The sequence below is a fragment of the Leguminivora glycinivorella genome, chromosome 11 (genome assembly GCF_023078275.1).
Source record: "Leguminivora glycinivorella isolate SPB_JAAS2020 chromosome 11, LegGlyc_1.1, whole genome shotgun sequence".
NCBI lineage: Eukaryota > Metazoa > Arthropoda > Insecta > Lepidoptera > Tortricidae > Leguminivora > Leguminivora glycinivorella.
Window position 1 is genome coordinate 1,499,892 of NC_062981.1, and position 20,922 is coordinate 1,520,813.

At 40.6% G+C, this 20,922-nt stretch overlaps 1 protein-coding gene across 1 annotated transcript in view; it reads left to right on the forward strand.

Annotated features, from left to right (window-relative positions):
• LOC125231116 overlaps nt 1-20,922 on the forward strand; it is a 39,317-nt gene that overhangs the window by 9,170 nt on the left and 9,225 nt on the right. Inside the window, exons 2-7 of the mRNA XM_048136470.1 lie at nt 12,228-12,429; nt 13,958-14,088; nt 14,738-14,875; nt 15,727-16,038; nt 18,420-18,532; nt 18,694-18,796. Coding sequence (XP_047992427.1) covers nt 12,228-12,429; nt 13,958-14,088; nt 14,738-14,875; nt 15,727-16,038; nt 18,420-18,532; nt 18,694-18,796 — 999 coding nt within the window. The remainder of the gene's footprint in view (nt 1-12,227; nt 12,430-13,957; nt 14,089-14,737; nt 14,876-15,726; nt 16,039-18,419; nt 18,533-18,693; nt 18,797-20,922) is intronic.

The window sequence follows — 20,922 nt, forward strand, 5'->3', positions numbered from 1 at the left end:
TGAAAAACTCGCCCTAATAATTCGATCCACTGGTTATTTTGTTCCATATTGTACGCTCTTTGTCTACATCGTTCAGTAATGTATGTATGCTAATAGTTTTTATACTGTTTATGGATTACCTAGACGCAAAGGTGACCTCGTCGGTGGAAAAGATGTGTAGAACATTATCGATAGGTACAATTGTAAAGATATTACACACTTGTGTACTAATGATACTTGAGGATAAATCGAGTAACATTGTTATTGAATTAGGCTAGCTAGAGAGACAAGACTATAGTTATTCAATGAATAAATGAAATGAAATGAGTTTTGATTTATGTATGGACGTTATAAGACTGATTTTTAGGGTTCCGTAGTCAACTAGGAACCCTTATAGTTTCGCCATGTCTGTCTGTCCGTCCGTCCGCGGATTATCTCAGTAACCGTAAGCACTAGAAAGCTGAAATTTGGTACAAATATGTATATCAATCACGCCAACAAAGTGCAAAAATAAAAAATGGAAAAAAATGTTTTACTAGGGTACCCCCCCTACATGTAAAGTGGGGGCTGATATTTTTTTTCATTCCAACCCCAACGTGTGATATATTGTTGGATAGGTATTTAAAAATGAACAAGGGTTTACTAAGATGGTTTTTTGATAACATTAATATTTTTGGAAATAATCGCTCCTAAAGGAAAAAAAAGTGCGTCCCCCCCCTCTAACTTTTGAACCATATGTTTAAAAAATATGAAAAAAATCACAAAAGTAGAACTTTATAAACACTTTCTAGGAAAATTGTTTTGAACTTGATAGGTTCAGTAGTTTTTGAGAAAAATACGGAAAACTACGGAACCCTACACTGAGCGTGGCCCGACACGCTCTTGGCCGGTTTTTTAGCCTCTATTACTTAACCCTTAAGAGGGCAGAAGAATTTCGGAAATTAGTCAAATTTGAATTCTGTCAAATTGTCAAATAAAGTTTAAACTATGGTGGTAAATATATGCCCCCTGCCCTATTAAGGGTTAAACGATACTTGTATTCTAATTTTATTTATATCAGTAACCTTAATATTTAGGTGAATAATACTAACATTTAATTTATAATAAACAGACGAAATGTCAAGCCAATAGCTTATTGCAAGCAATAATAAAGCTGCGGGCTTCGACATGAAATAAAGTATTTTAAATGTCATTTCACTTTATACTTTCCATCAATATTGTCAATACAAACAGGACTGAAAAAGTCAACCGTGCATCTAAACATAATATTGTTGTTTGGCCCAAACAAAACTAAGCGGACTTCTTTCTTGGCGCATAGCCCGGTGACTCATTCGTGACAACTGCTGGTTTTATTTTAATTCTACCTGTTAATCGAAAAAATTATCGACACTTCCTATGTTGCGTTTTCACTCGGTGTTCTGAACAGTTCCGAGCGAGAATTCGGTCGTTCGTGTGCAGATGAAAACACTTGACTTCCATACCTTTATCGGTGCACGGACGAACGAATGCTCGCTCGGACTGCGTGCGTAGCCGAATGGCACAAACTCTCACGAAACGCTCACGAAACAAAACGCTAGTAGATATTTATCTCTATTGCTCGTGCGTATTGGCGCGATAGAGCCAGACTAGCTATCGCGGCGTTTCGTTTTCGTTCCGCGTCGGAGAAATGCCATTCGGCTACAGGGCCTGTTTAGAAAACGCAGCTTTAAGACGATATTTTCGTCGCATGGAAAATATGACTGATTTTGGATTTTACTACGGACTTTATGAAGTGGAATCTTAGAGCAAATTAAATTATGTTCATAGATAATATTTAAATTTGTATTTTTGAAGTAGTCTCACTACTATTATACTATAAACATTAAATAAATGTCATATACAAAGAAAAAGTCACCAAGGCCCCCAAGTGTTCCGAGCTGGAATCGAACCAGCGTACTCCGTTAACCGGACGGAGGACGGATGCCTGTAAAACCACTCGGCCATCGGAACACGAAAGCAAGGGTCAAAATTTTCAACTATATGACACAACTAGTTTTTTCCCGCGGCTTCGCTCGCGTTAGAAAGAGACAAAAAGTAGCCTATGTCACTCTCCATCCCTTCAACTATCTCCACTTAAAAAATCACGACAATACGTCGCTCCGTTTTGCCGTGAAAGACGGACAAGCAAACAGACACACACACTTTCCCATATATAATACTAATATGGAAGTATGGATTACCGGAGGCTTATGATGAAGGAACGTATGGCACCATAAATAAGCCTTATATGACATTTATTGAATGTTTATATGAAGTGGGCTGTGGGTATAGATAGGTTTAGTTGTGTGGGGCTGTGGGCGATGGGCTAGCAACCTGTCACTGCAATATTAGTTTGTTTTCTTTCAACCTCCGAATTACTAACGGCGTGTCTTGCGTGGGCGACGGTCGCGCGACCGTCGCCGTCGCGTCTCATACTTCCATATCGATAAGGTTTGATTTCGTATGCGTCGCATCGCCGTCGCGCGACCATCGCGCGACCGTCGCCCACGCAAGCCACGGCGTAAGAGTTGCAAAGGATTTTGCTTTATCTCACTGTGTCGAATATGTAAGTAATAAACAGCGGCTGATAACGATTTAGCTTTTGCTCATTACGACTTAAACCAACCTTAAAATTGCCTGGTAACGAGAACGTTAAATAATAAATAAATAAATATTACAGGACATTCTTACACAGATTGACTGAGGCCCACGGTAAGCTCAAGAAAGCTTGTGTTGTGGGTACTCAGACAACGATATATATAATATATAAATACTTATATACATAGAAAACATCCATGACTCAGGAACAAATATCTGTGCTCAGCACACAAATAAATGCCCTTACCGGGATTCGAACCCGGAACCGCGGCGCAGCAGGCAGGGTCACTACCGACTGCGCCAGACCGGTCGCCAAACGTTAGTTATGTTACGAAAACCATTAACCCGTCGAATGACCAGGCCCCGTAGCCGAATGGCATTTCTCCGACGCCAAACGAAAGCGATACGCCGCTGGCTCTGTCGCGCCAATACGCAAGCGCGATAGAGATAGATATCTACTAGCGCTTCGTTTCGTGAGCGTTTCGTGAGCGATTGTGCCATTCGGCTAGCCACCCTGAACTACGCCTAATTGAAAGGTATTAGGTAAACATATGGCGATAATCGCTCCAGAAAGGTAACCGACAGAGGGGATGGTTAAAAGGAAACTCAGTCGCTCTTTCAAGTCTTCAGTTCATGCAAAAAACAGTAGAGTTCCATACGTACGTTAATAGGTTTGAAAGACAAATAATTCACGTACTTTAAGGCATTAGCCACGGCTAATGGGAGCCCGGGGTCCGCATTGACAACTAATCCCAAGATTTGGCGTAAGCACTAGTTTTTACGAAAGCGACTGCCATCTGACCTTCCAACCCGAAGGGTAACTAGGCCTTATTGGAATTACTCCGGTTTCCTCACAATGTTTTCCTTCACCGAAAAGCGACTGGCAAATATCAAATGACATTTCTCACATAAGTTCAGAAAAACTCATTGGTACGAGCCGGGTTCGATCCCGCGACCTCCGGATCGAAAGTCGCACGCTCTTACCGCTAGGCCACCAGCGCTTCATATTATTAAGGGTTCATATTTTAAAATAATTGTATTTACTTTCCTAAATGTTTATTAATAAAAAACAATTACAAATAGGTAGGTATTATATAATTAAAATGCTCTAAACTGATGGAGTAACCAGTTTATTGGCGCTATAATTAACAGTTATAAGTTATAATAAAAAACAATTACACATAGGTAGGTATTATATATAATTAAAATGCTCTAAACTGATGGAGTAGCCAGTTTATTGGCGCTATAATTAACAGTTAAAGTTATACTCGTGTTTTCCTATGGCTAGTTTATTTCGCGAAAAAGCCTTATACCTAATAATTCATATAAAGTTGAATGTAATGTTACAATATAAATTTATTCCATTCATCTTCACAATGATAATAACTGGCGTCAGTATGCTGGCAACGGATCAGAAACACGGCGCGGCGCCTCAAACATAAATGGTAAGAAAGCCATAAATAATTTGGCCCACCATTTCTCCGATAGTTATACAATCAATTGCTCAACTCTCTCAAATTAAGCACACCAGTAGAAAATGTATACATGCCATCGCAATTTATTTATAGTACCTTTGTATCTTTTGAGATAAAAATGCAACAACAATATGTAGACATTGTAGACAAATAGAAGAAAATAAACTGCCGTATTATACTCGTAAGATAAAATCGTAATAACTCAAAACATTATGCAATATGCTTTGTAGAAGTTATTATTAGAACTAAAACATGTATGTTCAGGGACTTGAGACACGTGTCTAGTCTGTACCGATTTATCGATACTAAACTTTACTGATCATGTGTCTTATGTATCAGTATCAGTAATAAGGTAGAAGGAGAATCTGTTAACAATGTGGTACAGGCAGCCTCAAAAGCAGCAGATCTACTACAATTCAAAATTTAAAAACTGTACATAGATTACATTCTTTGATCGTTTAAAAAGACTTATGGGGTTATAAACCTATTTGAACAATTTAAGTGTTGAGGAAGCCTTTGGACGCGAATTGTCCAGATAATACACCGTGTTTTTATTGAATTTCGTTAACTTCGGCATATATTTAGGTCCATTATAGGAAACAGAATAGCATAGTTAGATTTTTTAAATATTTTTTTTAATTTGTAGAGAGTCTGTTCGAAAAGAGAAGAGTCGAATCGACTCTCCTCGTTCCGAACAGACTCATACCTATTTTTATTTGGTAAACTATACCAGGGTGTTAGATAGATTTTGTGCGTTGTTTTATACTGATCCGGCACTGGCCATTATATCTTAGCACTGTGTGATAGGGACACCAGTAAGTTATAACAATGTTATTCATTCACACGATGCATTGTTGCTGACTGTACTACCGTGATAGATAAATTCCTTAGCACTGGTGCAATATACCTAATCAACTGCAACAATCTTTTGCACAACCGAGGCTGAACAACTGCATTTAATTGGTGAAATTAGGGATACTATGATACTATACAAGATAACCTAACTACAAAATTAAAATTTTGAAATACCCCCGACCGCGACATAGTAGACAGATTTTCATGAAACATGGCTAAGAACACTCCCGACTAACTCAGCTTTCAGACAAGAAAAAACGAAATCTAAATCGGTTCATCCGTTCGGGAGCTACGATGCCACAGACAGACACACACACAGATAGACAGACACGTTAAACTTATAACACCCCGTCGTTTTTGCGTCGGGGGTTAAAAACTAAACTAAACGCCGACTAAATCAATAGAAAAGCTTTCGTTAGGATTTAGTTTTCGTCGTATAACTGTGACATTGACACTTGACACTGACAATTCTGTGCTTATTCATTGTCACTATTGTGAAATAGGCCACTGGAGTAACGTGGCAGTACAGTCAAGATAAGAAAAGAAATTAAAACCTAAATCTCTAGGTTTTAGGTATCTATTGAGATAGACTATCTAATTATTTCCAAGCGGATGTTGAAAATGTAACGTAAAAAGTCTGAATAGCAGTCTATTAAATTTCTATACTGTGTTGCACTGCATTCTGTATGATAATATTGCAAGCTGAACCCTTTAAAGGTAAATTACGAGTACTTATGTATGTACTTTACATAGTAAGTACTATGTATCTGCTACATATTTATTACGTCTGTGCAAATGCGTGCACATTGCCTTCCTTATAAGTATCGTTTGTATTTAAATGACTAAATAGTAAATATATACGGCTTTGCTAGTTGTAAATGTAGATGAAATATTTGTGGCCGCCCATCATCAGGCCCTATACTCAACTCGACCCCAACTCGTTAATACGATCAGATTAGAAGCAGGGCCTGCTTGCGCAACGCTGGAACTTGATTCAGTATTTTTAGCAACCAATTACATTACGTATTGGTAACGACCACAAAATAATATATTGTAGATTTCAGGGTATACCGTCGTGAACGACATCAGTAATCAGTAATCAGTATCTTTATTGCTTCCATAGGTAAATACATGGTGTTACATTTCGTTAGTTCAGCTATGAAACCCTGTAGGGCACTGCAATATGACTTAAATCTAACTTATCTAAATACATAGTGATAGTTATGACTATGGCTTAACATGATATTGGTAACTGAACAATATACTGACATTATACTTTGTAAAGGGTATTAGGTGTAGGAAGTTCAACTTGCATAAAAATAAAAGCCTCACGTTTGTGGCGCCAATGTGAGTTAGTCGTCAGTGAGACTACAGCGTTTTGCATGTGGCAACTATTGAGTCACTTCTATGAGAACAGTAAAAGTTGCTATGATAAAAAAATTGGTCCATTCTACACTTTTTTGCCAAGATGTATGCTTCAGTTGTCCGAAACCAATGTTGAAATTTGTTTAGTTCAATTACAAGGTGGTTAAAATTACCGTATAAGAAAAGGTACTATTATCAGATGGAAAAAATGAAAAAAAAAAGAAAATATTTATTGTAGATAAGTAAGTATAAAACTAAACCTAAGTATTACATTTGTACGGACTACAATCATCACCGTTGTATTATCCATATTGACAGTTTTAATTGTAGCTCTCTGGTATTTCAGTACCAGTTTACACTTTGTAGATCTGCTAACTTATTCGAGCGACTAATTGTAGCAATTAGGAAGTTGCTAAATTGGCAACTTGACTGACGCATTAAAATTGGCATTATTTTTAAATGTATTATAAATGTATTGTGTTTTAAAATGTATTGTATTGTACTGCAGGAATCTGTCGACGAGATTGACATAATAAATTAAATTCTATATATTAGTCACACTACACCGTGTGTCAGTTATAATAGTTCGTCATAACGTATGATATATTTGACAATCCTCCATGTAATGACAGCTGTCACCGCCATATTTAACGTTCGTTAGTTCTTCGATTGTACGAAAGTGTGTGGTGTAATCCAGCCTATATCTGTCAACGACATGAATATAATAAATTATATACTAGTCTAATCTAATTTATTTAGTCGTATGGCATCAATTTAAAAATAGGCAAATTATTTCTACATTTCAAATGTCAATATTCAGGGAGCTTAGCCAGTCAGCTGCATCGGGTGTGAGATGTAGCAAATCTTCTGGCAGCCCTCGATATGAACGAAGGGGGCAGCGCTGGATTATGTGTTCCATGGTCTGGTCTTCCTCGCCGCAATCGCACAGGGCTGAAACCCTCCATCCCCATTTGTGTAGAAGGTAGTTGCATCGACCGTGGCCCGTTCGGAGTCTATTTAGGCGACACCACTGCCTTCTCGGCAGTTCAAAGCCTGGAAGTCGACATGTAGGGTCTGCGACTTTTGAGCCTGCATTGGTAGCTGTCCATTCCTGTTTCCAAGCCTCGGAGACATTGAAAGTTGAGAGGTTCTGGGTGTATGCTGGTTTTCTGGACTTCAGGCGTTGGTGAGGAGGGTTGCAGAAATCCACGTGAATGGGTAATGAGTCTGCAGTGGTAATCTTTTCTGTTTCCCTTCTCAGCGCGTTTTTCCTACGCAGGTGTGGGGGAGCAATGTGGGACAGAGTTGGTAGCCAGTATGTGGGGGTTGACTTAACAGTTCCGGTGATGCATCGCATGGTGTCATTGAGTTTAGTGTCTACCTTCGCTACGTGTGCGCTCTCCAACCATACAGGAGCACAGTACTCTGCAGCTGAGTATACTAAGGCGACACTAGTCGTGCGTAAACAAGCAGCGGATGCTCCCCAGGATGTTCCACACAGTCTATGTATTATGTTATTCCGCGATGCAAGTTTAAGTGACAACTTGGTGAGGTGCTCCTTATATGTGAGGGATCTGTCAAGGGTGACTCCTAAGTATTTGGGGCATTTGTTGTACTTAAGCGGTTCTCCATTAAAATAGACAGTTGGTTGGTAGTTCGCTAATTGGTTGCTAAGATGGAAGCACGATACCTCTGTCTTGCTTACGCTAGGGATCAGACGCCAAAACTTAAAATATTCTGCCAGTTTAGTAAGGTCCGCAGTTAGGGCACATTCCCCCGCCGAGAAGGATTTAGTTTGCGCGACCAGAGCTATGTCGTCTGCATATATGAACTTTGTGGCTTCCGTCGGCGGTAGGTCGTGGATATAGAGGTTAAAAAGTTTCGGCGCTAACACTGATCCTTGAGGTAGGCCGTTATTCAGCTTCCGTCTTACTTTTTGAGTCTCCCAAATAGACCTCGAACTCCCGTTCGCTTAATAAACTGTTTATGAGGTCTGCTACCTCTCTACCCGGAATCGCACCTAGAACTTTCCTCATGAGACCGTGTTTCCACACCGTGTCGTAAGCAGCAGTTAGGTCAATAAAAACTGCTGTGGACTTGAGCGCTTTTTGGAATCCAGATTCGATGTGGGTCGTGAGGGCTAAGACTTGGTCCGTGCAGCTCCTTCCAGGTCGGAAACCAGCCTGTTCAGGAGGAGTAATAGCTTCGATGAACGGTTCGATCCTCGTTAAGATGGCACGTTCAAGGAGCTTAAGTGTACAGCTGAGGAGAGCTATTGGCCGATAACTGTCAGGTTGGTCATCCGGCTTTCCGGGCTTTAGGACAGCGATCACTTTTGCCAGCTTAAACTCCTTGGGAAGTCGGTTATGTTGGAGAATAAAAGAGAAAAGTGCCGTTAGCCAGTTAACTGCAACAGGGCCCATGTTCAGAATAAAATCGTTATAGATGTTGTCAGGGCCCGCAGCTTTGTTGATTTTAAGGGACTTTAAAGCTTCCATTATTTCATCGACTTCAAAAGGTCTGGCAATATGTTGATTCCTAGGAGAAGTCTCTTTGAGAGTCTTGAGGTCTATCTTGACTTTTTTGGTAAACAGTTTGTCACGTTTAGCTCGAGTCATTTCCACCATGCGGGCCGCTATGGCATTTGGATTCACCACGCTATTTTGCTTCCGTTGATGTTGTTTCCCGGTGAGGCTGTCTAGGACCTTCCACGCCTTACGGCTAGACCGCTTGAAATCCATGGTTTCTACTGTTGATTTCCATTTGTTGTGGCGGGCCTCATCTAGCGACTTTAACAGTTGTGCCCCAATGCAATGATCGCCAGAGACTTTATACTTTTGGAAAAGATCTTCACTCTCTGCGTTCCAACCGGGAATGTACTCCTTCCGGAAGCCCCTCGGGATGTTGGATTTTGCTGAGCTTATTACAAGTTCTTTAAATCTTCCGTAATTTGAGGCAGTAGGTTCCAAGCATGCTGATGTGAGTTTGGAGTCGAGACATGTCTTGAAACCTTCCCAGTTAGCTCGTCTGAAATTCCAGCGCGGAAGTGGCATTGAGTTGGTAAGAGGCAGCTTTAGGCCAACATGTAGAATAATCGGTCGGTGTTGGCTGTTGGGAAAGACCGGGAGCACGGTGCGATGGCAAGATAATGGCTGCTCAAGGTGGTCCCTAGATACAAACGCAAGATCAGGGTTGTACTCTTTATTCCATCTTGCAGAGCGGAAGGTACCTCTGTCTTTGGCGTTGAAGACCAAGTGTAAGTCACAGACGTCTGCCCATTGAACGAGAGCGTCCCCATTCTCGTCAGTTTGGTTATAACGCCAATTAGTGTGGTGACTGTTGAAGTCCCCTGTGTATATGCATGGGTGGGGTTGGCTTGATGGAAGACTTTGAGCCCAGCTTACCTTTAGAGGCTTGTAAATATTTGTGATGGTCAGCTCTCCAACGCGAATAGTGATGGTGAAAATGTTGCCTAGGTCGCTGAAGCTTGTCAAGTGCACATCGACGAGGTTAGATTTAACGTAGCTAGCTATGCCGTATTTGCGATGGTGAACAGCCTTTACCAAGGAGTAACCAGGAAGTCGCCCTCTTCTCTCGAGGTCAGAATCGTCTTTAGTATGGGTTTCCTGAATATTGACCACGTCTATCTTATTTTCATGCAGGATCCTAAGTAGGAAGTCACTTTTTGCTGCACTAATACCCTCAATATTAATCTGCAAGATGCGTACTGAAGGTCCAACATCTCTCGTCAAGCCGCTCTGTGAGGCGCTGTGTATATGTGGGCCCGAACTTGGACCAATCGCATTTTCGCCTGTAGTATTCATTTCCTTTCGTATTCTTTGCCTATTATTTCGCCTGAAGTTTGTCGCTCTTTAGCACCACCCAGGGGACACGTGCAGGGTCGTGGTAGGTATCTCCTGCGGACGCGAGTAACATTCGTCCCCCAATTCTTAATTCAAATCTAATTAGATTACATTGACCCCTATGAATAAAAAACAAGTTTTTTTGCATTGCAAGTGTTGCAACTTCCTTATAACTATTAGATATGTTTTTCTTTACCGCCAACGCATTTTACGTTGCCAAATAAGATAGATAGGAATTAGGAAATGCATATTGGTTTCATGTGGGCGTCAACTCACTTTTACTTACAAAACAAGTTTTCTTTCAACTGTTATGCAAAAGACAGTGTTTATCAACTATGAAATTATTTATTGGAAATAACGAGCTCAGTTTTTCATTATTTGATCAACTTTTTTATCTGTACGCAATTTGAATGAAACCGAATCTAATTGCATAGTACTATCCTATTAAAGACCTTTCGTTGCGCTCTTGGTTGCGGGACACTATTACTTGAATCAGTCAGTTGCTCAGTACCCTAACTATGCAATGTAAAGATTCATCAATTGCTTTTTCTCAAACATGGTATGAAATATTGATGTTATGTGCCTTATAATTGGCAGCGAAGTATGACGTTGCAGGTGCGGCTAGGACGATTGATAGATAATGGAATTTCATACAAACCTTGCATGCCAAGGCCGGCAAAGTCTTCTTTTTTAATTTCCAAACACAGATAATTGTGACATAACATCCAGGTATTTAGCCAATTAAAAAAAAAACTATAAGGGGCTTTATAGACGTGCCGACTGCAACTGGTACGGGCCCTAGACAATATTTGATTTTGGGTGCGTTTTCATACAAAAAAAAATTTTTTCGTTTTTTTTTATTTATTTTTTAACTTTTTGTTTTTTTTATAAGCGTATACGGGGTATCAAAGGGGAACGAAAATTCGATTATTTTTGCGCTACTACGCACCGTTTAGGAGATACAGCCATCCAAAGTTACTATTTTCAGTAGACTTTATTTATTTCATACCATGTTTGAGAAAAGCACTATACATACCTCGGCGGGAAATGGGGTTGCCCGCCTCAGACCTATCCATGTCTATATGTCTTCGGCCGGCAACCCCCTTTGTCCCGGCCTCTGTAGTAATGTACTATTACATCTTGTGTTCGCGATGGCGTGATGTCCCGGTCACATCGTGTTATATAACATTTATAACAGCCCAGTATGGGAGCACTATTACATTACCTACTACATTAGTTTCCCTGTAAAATATTCTAACCAACCCGAGGCTTCAGTTCATAAGTCTTCTTTTGAAGGTCACGTGCACACATGTCATGTGAACTTTGTCTGAATGAACGAAAGTTCATATTGGACTGTAGCCGCCGGCGTCATTTGACGTCTTTCGCGGTCAAAATCTTCTTTTTAGGGTTCCGTACCAAAAAGGTACAAAAGGAACCCTTATGGCGACGCTCTGTCCGTCTGTCTGTCTGTTAGATTTCTAAATATCTCGAGAACTACTTATGCTATCGACTTGAAATTTGGAATATATATGAACATGGTGAACCTCTACATTGGATTTTTCCTAGAAATATTCTAGACATGTATTTTTATATATACATATACCTAATTATATATTTTTTGTTTAACGATTATTTTTATATGAAATTGTATATTATAGACTCAATATTATTATAAACAATAATTACAACAATAAATTGCTCTGATAATTAGGTTAGATTAAGATCATAACATATATGTAATGAACTATTCATAAGAGCTTGTAACTAGGCCTACATGAATAAAGATATTTTGAATTGAATTGAATTGAATTGAATCTACAATCTGAAAGTATTTTTTTTTAATTTATTAATATTAATTATAGAAAATGGCCAAAATGAAAGGGGGGCAAACTATAAATGTCAAGTCACTAGGTCAAGTGGGGTATCGTTAGAAAGAGCTCAAATTGTACATATCAAAACTATTTTTTATAATTTTTGTTGTGGAAATAAATCGTTTTTTTAAGGAAAATGTAATAAAAAATAGGAAAAAAAATTCTCTTCAAATCATTCTAAATCATCTTTCTTTCTTTTCCAGGCATCCCAGTCTCCCAACAGCACCTAGTGTACAACCTGAAGGAGCTGGAAGACGCGGCTTCGCTCCGCGCGCTCGGCATATCGGACGGCGCTCGCCTGCGCCTCGTGTTGGGCATGCGGGGCGGGCCCATATCCACACGCCGGCTACCGCCGCCCCCTACTGAGCCTTGGAGAGATATCGAGCGACTGTTGGACTCTAACAGGTAAGTCTCCTTAAAAAGGCCCCTTCAGTATCGTCAGATCGCACAAAACTGACCTGCATTCTGAGTCTGTGGGTAACCCTATTCAAGTCGTCTTGCTCCTCTTGAGATCTTTTTCGTCCCAATAACAGCTAGTCTTATAACCTGAAGGAGCTAGAAGACGCGGCTTCTCACTACCGCCACCCCGAGCCTTGAAAGGATATTGAACGACTGTTGGACTCTAACAGGTACATTAGGAATCAAAGTCCCATTAAATGTCTCTTCAGTATCTGGGCCATTTTTTTCAAAGTTGTCCACCCCACTTTTTTTTTAGATTTGGAAATTTTTATGTGTTTTCCACTCAGAATTGCGAGCTCTTTCAATCCTAATAGGAGAAAAAAAGTGTCTCAAGGTTTTTTCCCATTCCGTTACCACTTTTTCATACATTTTGTATGGCGGTAACGGAATGGAAGGCTCGAAAAAATGTATGGAAATCTTGGGACATTTTTTTTCTCCTATCAGGATCGAAAGTTCCTTCTCGATTCTGAGTATGAATCGCGTAAAAAATACCCATGTTACAAAAAAAGTGGGGTAAACAACTTTAAAAAAAAATCCTTTCTAAAAACCCCTTACTCGATGGGATACGACGTTTCATGTCATGACAGAGTTCCTATGACCACCTTTCTGCTGAATTATCAGATCAGCTACACTACGTACTAACAAGGCAAGTTGAATAAAAGCTTGTAAAAAGCACAGGATGTTTACAAAACATATTTACATGTAATATTTAGATGTGCAAAATAAAACATTTCTCGCTCATTGACTCGACAGAACACAAAAAAAAAACAAAAAAACAAAAGACGCTAGCAGCGGCATCCATACCGGCCAGGCTGCCAGCACGCGCGCAGCTCGGAGGTTGGTCGTTCCGTCGTCTACATCTACACTCAAAAGTAAGGTACAGCGGGGCAAATCTCGACAGGGGGGCAATTGTAACTAATCCATTTTTTCCATTATTACACTATGATGTTGAGTTCTACATGTATCCACTGAACACGCCTACCATATATATATATATATATATATTTTTTTTTTTTTTTTTTTTTTTTTTAATTTATTGAGAAACAAGCAGTCTTATAAAACATGTATGTAAATATGCTAAAAGCTAGAATTTCTTATACAATAGACCTATAGTTTCATATAATTATGTAAATATACTTTTTTATAAACTTAATACTATGAATATTTCATTTCATATTAGTTACATGATAACTGCAAAAAATCTAATACAAAAATAAGATAAGACCGAGAATAGCTGACCATAAACTTTAAAAACTTATTTATTATTATATAATCGGTGGACTGCACTCTATTTAATAATGCAAACCTTGTAAAACATGGAAATAATGGACCACTTACATTTGCCCCCCAGTCGAGATTTGCCCCGCTGTACCTTAGTCTGATTCAAATGCGTTACATACAGGCAGTTCATCCTGCCCTGTAAAACACTGTGTTTAGAAGTCGCATGAAATAATTTAAATTTGCTTCTTTTCAGGGATGAAACTTGGTCCCACAGTGGCGCAGGGTGCAAAGTCACCGTCCTGGTTTTTAGAGACGGCGAGCGTGTCAACATGCTGCGAGTTCGAGAGAACAGAGACGGCACTATACAACCTCGAGACCACGACTGTAAGTAGACCAGTTCAGTTCTAGAAATTTCTTTGGTAAACCACCGCGACACGCAATCTTCTAGCGGCAAGATACAGAATCTTTTGACGTCAACGTTGAGCCAGCTCCACGGTGAGCTCATGAAGGCTTGTGGTGTGGGACAATTTGTGCTTGTCACACAAATAAATTTACCGGGACTCTACTTGGCTTCCATGCCATTATTCGGAAGCGTGTCGCCTCCATCATGCAGCGAGTGCGTGGGAGTAACAACGGCATTCTGAGTGTAATTGCTGGCAGTCTAGACTCCCCGATAGCTGGACACTGGAGCAGTCTCCATGTGTATATTTAATAATGTAATATTTATTTGTGTTTATTTTATTTCATTTTGTGTTTCTGTCATTCTTATTATTATATTTGTCTCTGTGATTGTTACTTTTAAAAGTGTTTGTGTATGTGATTTTAATGTTAACCAAATGGGTCTTTTGTTACCTGATGTAATAAATAAATTAAATTAAATTTAGGCCCACTTGCACCAATCACTTAACTCAGGGTTAGTGGGTTAACCCTCGGGTCAACCCTCCATTTTCGTTGGTGCAAGTGGCCCTTACTAGTTGAACAATTTACTAATACCCTAATCATAAAATCTTTAAGAACTTGTAATTATCCGCAGATGCGTCACCCCTGCCACACTCCGCGGAGCCCGCAAGAGACATAGCAACCGGCGGGGCGCGCGACAACGCTGTCACTATGAACAAGATGTTGGAGCTACGGAGGCGTATGGAGACCCTCTCCGTACGGCGGCGTGCAGGTATGTTAAAATACATACATACATACATATAATCACGCCTGTATCCCATAAAGGGGTAGGCAGAGCACATGAACTACTCAAGTTTCATTGTCACTCTTGGCAAAAGGGGGTTGAAAGAAATCGAAATTGTGACATTGCAGTGACAGGTTGCCAGCCTCTCGCCAACGCCACAATTTAACCCATATCCCACAGTGGACTTCTACGACACCCACGGGAAGAAAGCGGGTGGTGAAATTGATAACCCGTCACCACGCGGGGCCCTGTTAAAATACATTTAAAAACATAATACTTTCAATTTGTAGAGGTTCACTATGTTCACTTACTATTCCAAATTTCAAATCGATCTCATGAGTAGTTCTCGAGATATTTAGTAATGTGACAGACGGACAGAGTCGCACTATAAGGGTTCCTTTTGTACCTTTTTGGTACGGAACCCTAAAAATACCCTATACACACCGACCGAGCAGCCTCACGAGGCAATGTCTCTCACGTTAAACGTCCGTGCGCATGCGCCCGAAACAATTTGCTCGGCAAAATGGCCGCCCTCAGTCAGCTGTTCAAGGTTTGAAGGTCCGGAAATACCGTCAGTTCAGTCACATCTCGGACACTGGCGATCAAATATATGAAAGAGGTGCGTTCCTAGCACACATTCTAAACTCGTGTAGGTGAACGCGTACCATGCTTGTATGAGTGAGAAATGACAGGTCGACTGTTCGCATTTTTGACAGGCGGTAACTGTGAGGGGGTGGGCGGCACTTTCAGCGGGGAGCGGGAGTGACTATACTGTACGATAGTACTCTTTATTCTACTGTGGTTCAGTTCGCTAATTTTGTCTCAATTTTTTTTTCCAGACACCAAAGCGGAAATCCAAAAGACCCGCTCCGAGGAAACCCTATCCGTCCCCTCTCTCCTCGACGACGGCGCCTACCGCGCCTGCACGCCCGCGCTCTACGACGACCGACTCTTCGACGATTGTCACAACGCTCGACTGTTCGACGATTGCCGCGACGCTCGACTATTCGACGATTGTCCTCGAGACGTCAGGCTGTACGAGGAGTGTCCGCGGGAGGGCAGGCTGTATGAAGAGTGTCCGCGGGACGGGCGCTACACGAGGCTGGACCTTGACTGTGCCTTTGATCGCTACACGCTGCTACCGCCTATAGGTGAGTCTTACATTCTAAACAAGTTTTTTTGAGGATATTTGTATATGGACGCCTTTTTAAACTATATTTGCGGATGGACGATTATTAGACGACCGACGCAACTTTCGACTGTTTGACGATTATCTTGACTATTCAACGATTTTCGCGACGGATAAATAGTCAAATATAGTCGCGACGCTCGACTATTCGACGATTGTCACAACGCTCGACTATTCGACGATTGCCGCCTATTCGACGATTGCCGCCTATTCGACGATTGCCGACTATTCGACGATTGTCCTCGAGACGTCAGGCTGTACGAGGAGTGTCCGCGGGAGGGCAAGTTGTATGAAGAGTGCCCGCGGGACGGCCGCTACACGAGGCTGGACCTTGACTGTGCCTTTGATCGCTACACGCTGCTACCGCCTATAGGTGAGCCTTACATTATAAACGAGTTTTTTTTGAGGATATATCTATATTATGGATGCTTTTTTAGACTACCTAGGTATAATCGCGATGGACGACTATTTAGCAATTGTTGCAACATTCGACTGTTTGACGATTATCTTGACTATTCGACGGTTGTCGCGACGGATAACTATTCTAGGATTAACGTGTCGCTCTATTCTTCTACGATTGTCGCTACGCTCGATTATTCCCGCGATTGTCACAACGCTTGACAATTTGACGATTATCTTGACTATTTAACGATGTCGACTTACGACGGACGAGTATTCGACGACCGTCGCAAAGTTTTCTGGATTGAAGATTACTTAGACTATTTGACGATTGTCGTGACTCTCGACTATTCGACGATTGCCGCGACGCTCGGCTATTGCATGATTCACGCAACATTCGATTATTCGACGATTGCCCTCGAGACGGCAGGCCAGACCTTGACTGTGCCTTTGATCGCTACACGCTGCTACCGCCTATAGGTGAGTCTGGAAATGTTTTGGATATTTCTATTCAAAAAACACACCATTGCGTCGAGGGTTATAAATGGGCGACGAAAGCTGAACGAGATGAATTTAAAAACACATACAGGATATACTATATCCTGGATATAAGATTGACTATTCAAGGTTAGCGATGAAAAAAGCCGGAAAATTCCCGGTTTTTTTCCATTTCACTTGTTTTTTTTTTCAGAAATTTATAGGAAGAAACCGCGAAACTAGGCTCGTATTTGTTTTGTTTTGTTTTGTTTTGTATTTTTTTGTCTATCTTTTTCTTTTAATTTATCATAATTAACTTCGCTTCCATCACAGATAAAATTGGTTGTCTTGTTGCATTTTTGTAGTAAATTACCTGTTGTTTCTGTTTTTAAGAACTTATCTCACGCATGTCTATTTCAGAGCTTTCTCATGTATAACTTTAAAGTGGAAACTGTTTTGGCTTGTGAGCTACCTTTAATTTGTAAGACATATGTATTATTAATGCTGTGTGTTTCCCAAATCAATAAAAAAAAAAAAAAAAAAGTATTTTTCGGAAAAAAACTATTTAAACCGAAAAAAACGAATTGAAAAAACTAACTAATGTAATGTAGTTTTCAATTTAAAAATTTCGAGTAAAGGTTTTTGGGCAAATGAAGTTATTTGGCGGCCTGTCATGAACATAACCCCACTGAGTTGGTGCAAAGGGTTATGTTCTACCAAACTGCTGTCAAATATTGCGGTTAGATTGCTCAGTATTCCTCCATCGTCCGCCGCAGCTGAGAGAAATTGGTCATTGTTTGGACGGACACATACCAAGGATAGAAATCGGCTATTGCCAGAGCGTCTTAATAAATTAATCTTTATTCGGGCGAATTTGCACCTACAAACGGACTACACAGACCACATGGAAGAAGAAATAACTGAGTATATGATGAGAGTGACAGTGATTTGAGTGACTAAATAAATACTTATTTTAATAATGTGCTCGTTTTTTTCCTAAAAAACCCGAAAAAAACCGAAAAAAAACAAAATTTCATAAACTTCTAAAAAAAACATTTGATTTTTTCCGGTTTTTTCAACGCTATTCAAGGTGTTACCATAGGCAATTTGTTGTATAAAACCCACATATAATAACTTCTATATGTATGGACTATATAGTCTCATTTCTTTTGACGACTGGTCTTGCTCTGTCGGTATTGAACCTGCCTGCTAAGCCGTGGTCCTGGGTTCTAATCTCGGTGAGGACATTTATTCGTGTGATGAGCACAGACTCCTTCCTCTTGTTCCTGAGTAATGGATGTTTTCTATGTATATAAGTATGTATTTATCTATTTAAGTATGTATATCTTCGCTTAGCACCCATAGAACAAGCTTTGCTTAGTTTGGGGCTATGTTGATCTGTGTAATGTGTCCCCAATATTTTTTTTATTTATTTCACTCCTAAAATCATTTAATATTTATTCACAGGTAGCAGAACAGACTCGGACCAATCCGTCGACAGAATCCAAGAGGTAGACAGCGAGCGTCTCATGTCCGACGCTCTCGCCGGCTCCATACTCGTCAAACGTCGCGACCGGGAGGAAGAGGCTATACTGGAGGAGTGTCTCGAGGGCGTCGAGACCTTGCGAGACTCTCCGCAGTTAGCTGCTGGTGACTTGGCTCCTATACCTGCGGCCGAATATGGTAAGATATGTGTGACGCTCTCGCTGGCTCCATACTCGTCAAACGTCGCGACCGGGAGGAAGAGGCTATACTGGAGGAGTGTCTCGAGGGCGTCGAGACCTTGCGAGACTCTCCGCAGTTAGCTGCTGGTGACTTGGCTCCTATACCTGCGGCTGAATATGGTAAGATGTGTGACGCTCTCGCCGGCTCCATACTTGTCAAACGTCGCGACCGGGAGGAAGAGGCTATACTGGAGGAGTGTCTCGAGGGCGTTGAGACCTAGCGAGACTCTCCCCAGTTGTTGTGTCTCAGGAACATTGTTTAATAATTAAAAGGCTAATTATAGTTTACAAAGATGTATTCTGTCTTACGCCATAAGCGGAAGTGCTTCCACAGATAACTCAAAGTGACTTGGCTCCTATAACTGCGGTTGAATATGGTAAGATATGTGTGACGCTCTCGCTGGCTCCATACTCGTCAAACGTCGCGACCGGGAGGAAGAGGCTATACTGGAGGAGTGTCTCGAGGGCGTCGAGAGCTTGCGAGACTCTCCGCAGTTATGACGCTCTTGCCGGTTCCATACTCGTCAAATGTTGCGATCGGGAGGAAGAGGCTATATTGGGGGAGTGGTTTGAGAGTTTGCGAGATTCTTCAAAGCTAGTTCCTGGTGATTCGGTTCTTATATTTGTTGTTGAATATGGTGAGTCATATATAGCGACACTCTCGTCGGCTTCATACTCGTCAAACGTCGCGACCGGGAGGAAGAGGAGCGTCTCGAGAGTTTGATAGTATGCGACTGCCGGAGATTCGGTTCTCATATCTGCGGTCGACGGTTTGACGACCGGTCTGACTCAGTCGGTAGTGACCCTGCCTGCTGAGCCGCGGTCCCGGGTTCGAATCCCGGTAAGGGCATTTATTTGTGCGATGAGCACAGATATTTGTTCCTGAGTCATGGATGTTTTCTATGTATTTAAGTATTTGTATATTATATATATCGTTGTTTGAGTACCTACGACACAAGCCTTCTTGAGTTTACCGTGGGACGCAGTCAATCTGTGTAATAATGTCCTATAATATTTATTTAAACAAAAAAAAAACAATATGTTAAGATATGATTATGTGATGTTTTCACATAGAAGACGGAGGGCGTTCCGTCGGAGATGTGATCGTTTGTCCATTTTTTAAGACAGTCGATTTAATGCTACAAGGAAGCTCGAGGAGGGTAATTACAGGGTGTCCACTACTAAACCCAAAAAAAATTCCCTGACTTTTCCCTGACTTTCCATGACCATTTAAGAAAATTTCCCTGACCAAAATTTTTAATTTTTACCACTTTTGCTTAGGGTTGCAAAAAAAAAACGGTTTTTTCTGTCTTGAAAAAAAACCTAAAAAAATTTTTAGGGTTCCGTACCTTAAAAAGGAAAAACGGAACCCTTATAGGATCACTCGTGCGTCTGTCTGTCCGTCTGTCAATGCAATTTTTTTCTGGAATATGTGTGTGTTCTAAAGTACGAAATATTAAAATTTGCAAGGCAGTTCATACTTTTGTACCTAAGGTTAACTATTAAGAGGGGGTAGAGCAGGGAGAATTTTCAGAATCTGTCAAATTACCCCATTACACACACAAACACCCTTCACTCACACTACCTCAATTTACTGTGAAAGGTCAGTGACCCTTAATTTTTTTCAAGAGTGTTATTTTGAGTTTGTAGTCAACTACTGACCTCCTTTGAGAAATTAAAACTGTAAAAAAGGTAGCATACAAGAAGACAGAGAAAAAATACGCATCATCTAGCTTTCCTTCTCTGTTCATGTCTCATGTGACTTAAATTTACCTAAATACGTAGATAACGTTCCTTATTCAATTGATTGTTTATCTAGGTGTATTTCAAATTACTTTGCACTTCATTTTGCGTTACTTTTCTATACTTAGATTAAAAATCGTCAGCCTGCCTATCCCCGCAAACATTATTCAAAGACGTGTGTGAAGGGCTAAAGGCCGATACCTCCAGGCAGACAATTATGGTCGCGTGATAAATGATAAAACATCAGCCCTATCACACTATTTGTAAGTGCGATAGGGACGGCCCGATGTTATACCATTTATCGCGCGACCATGATTGCCCTGCCGGTCTTCGGAGGCCTGTGCTGTGCATTACGTATATGCGGGGTGTATTAAAGACTAACAGATAGGTACTTTATTATTTTTGGTCGTTAGGTTTTTTATCAATTTATCATTTATTTTGATACAAAAATAAAGTATGTGTATAAAATAAAAACCTAATGAATAGAGTACAGCTAGCAGCAG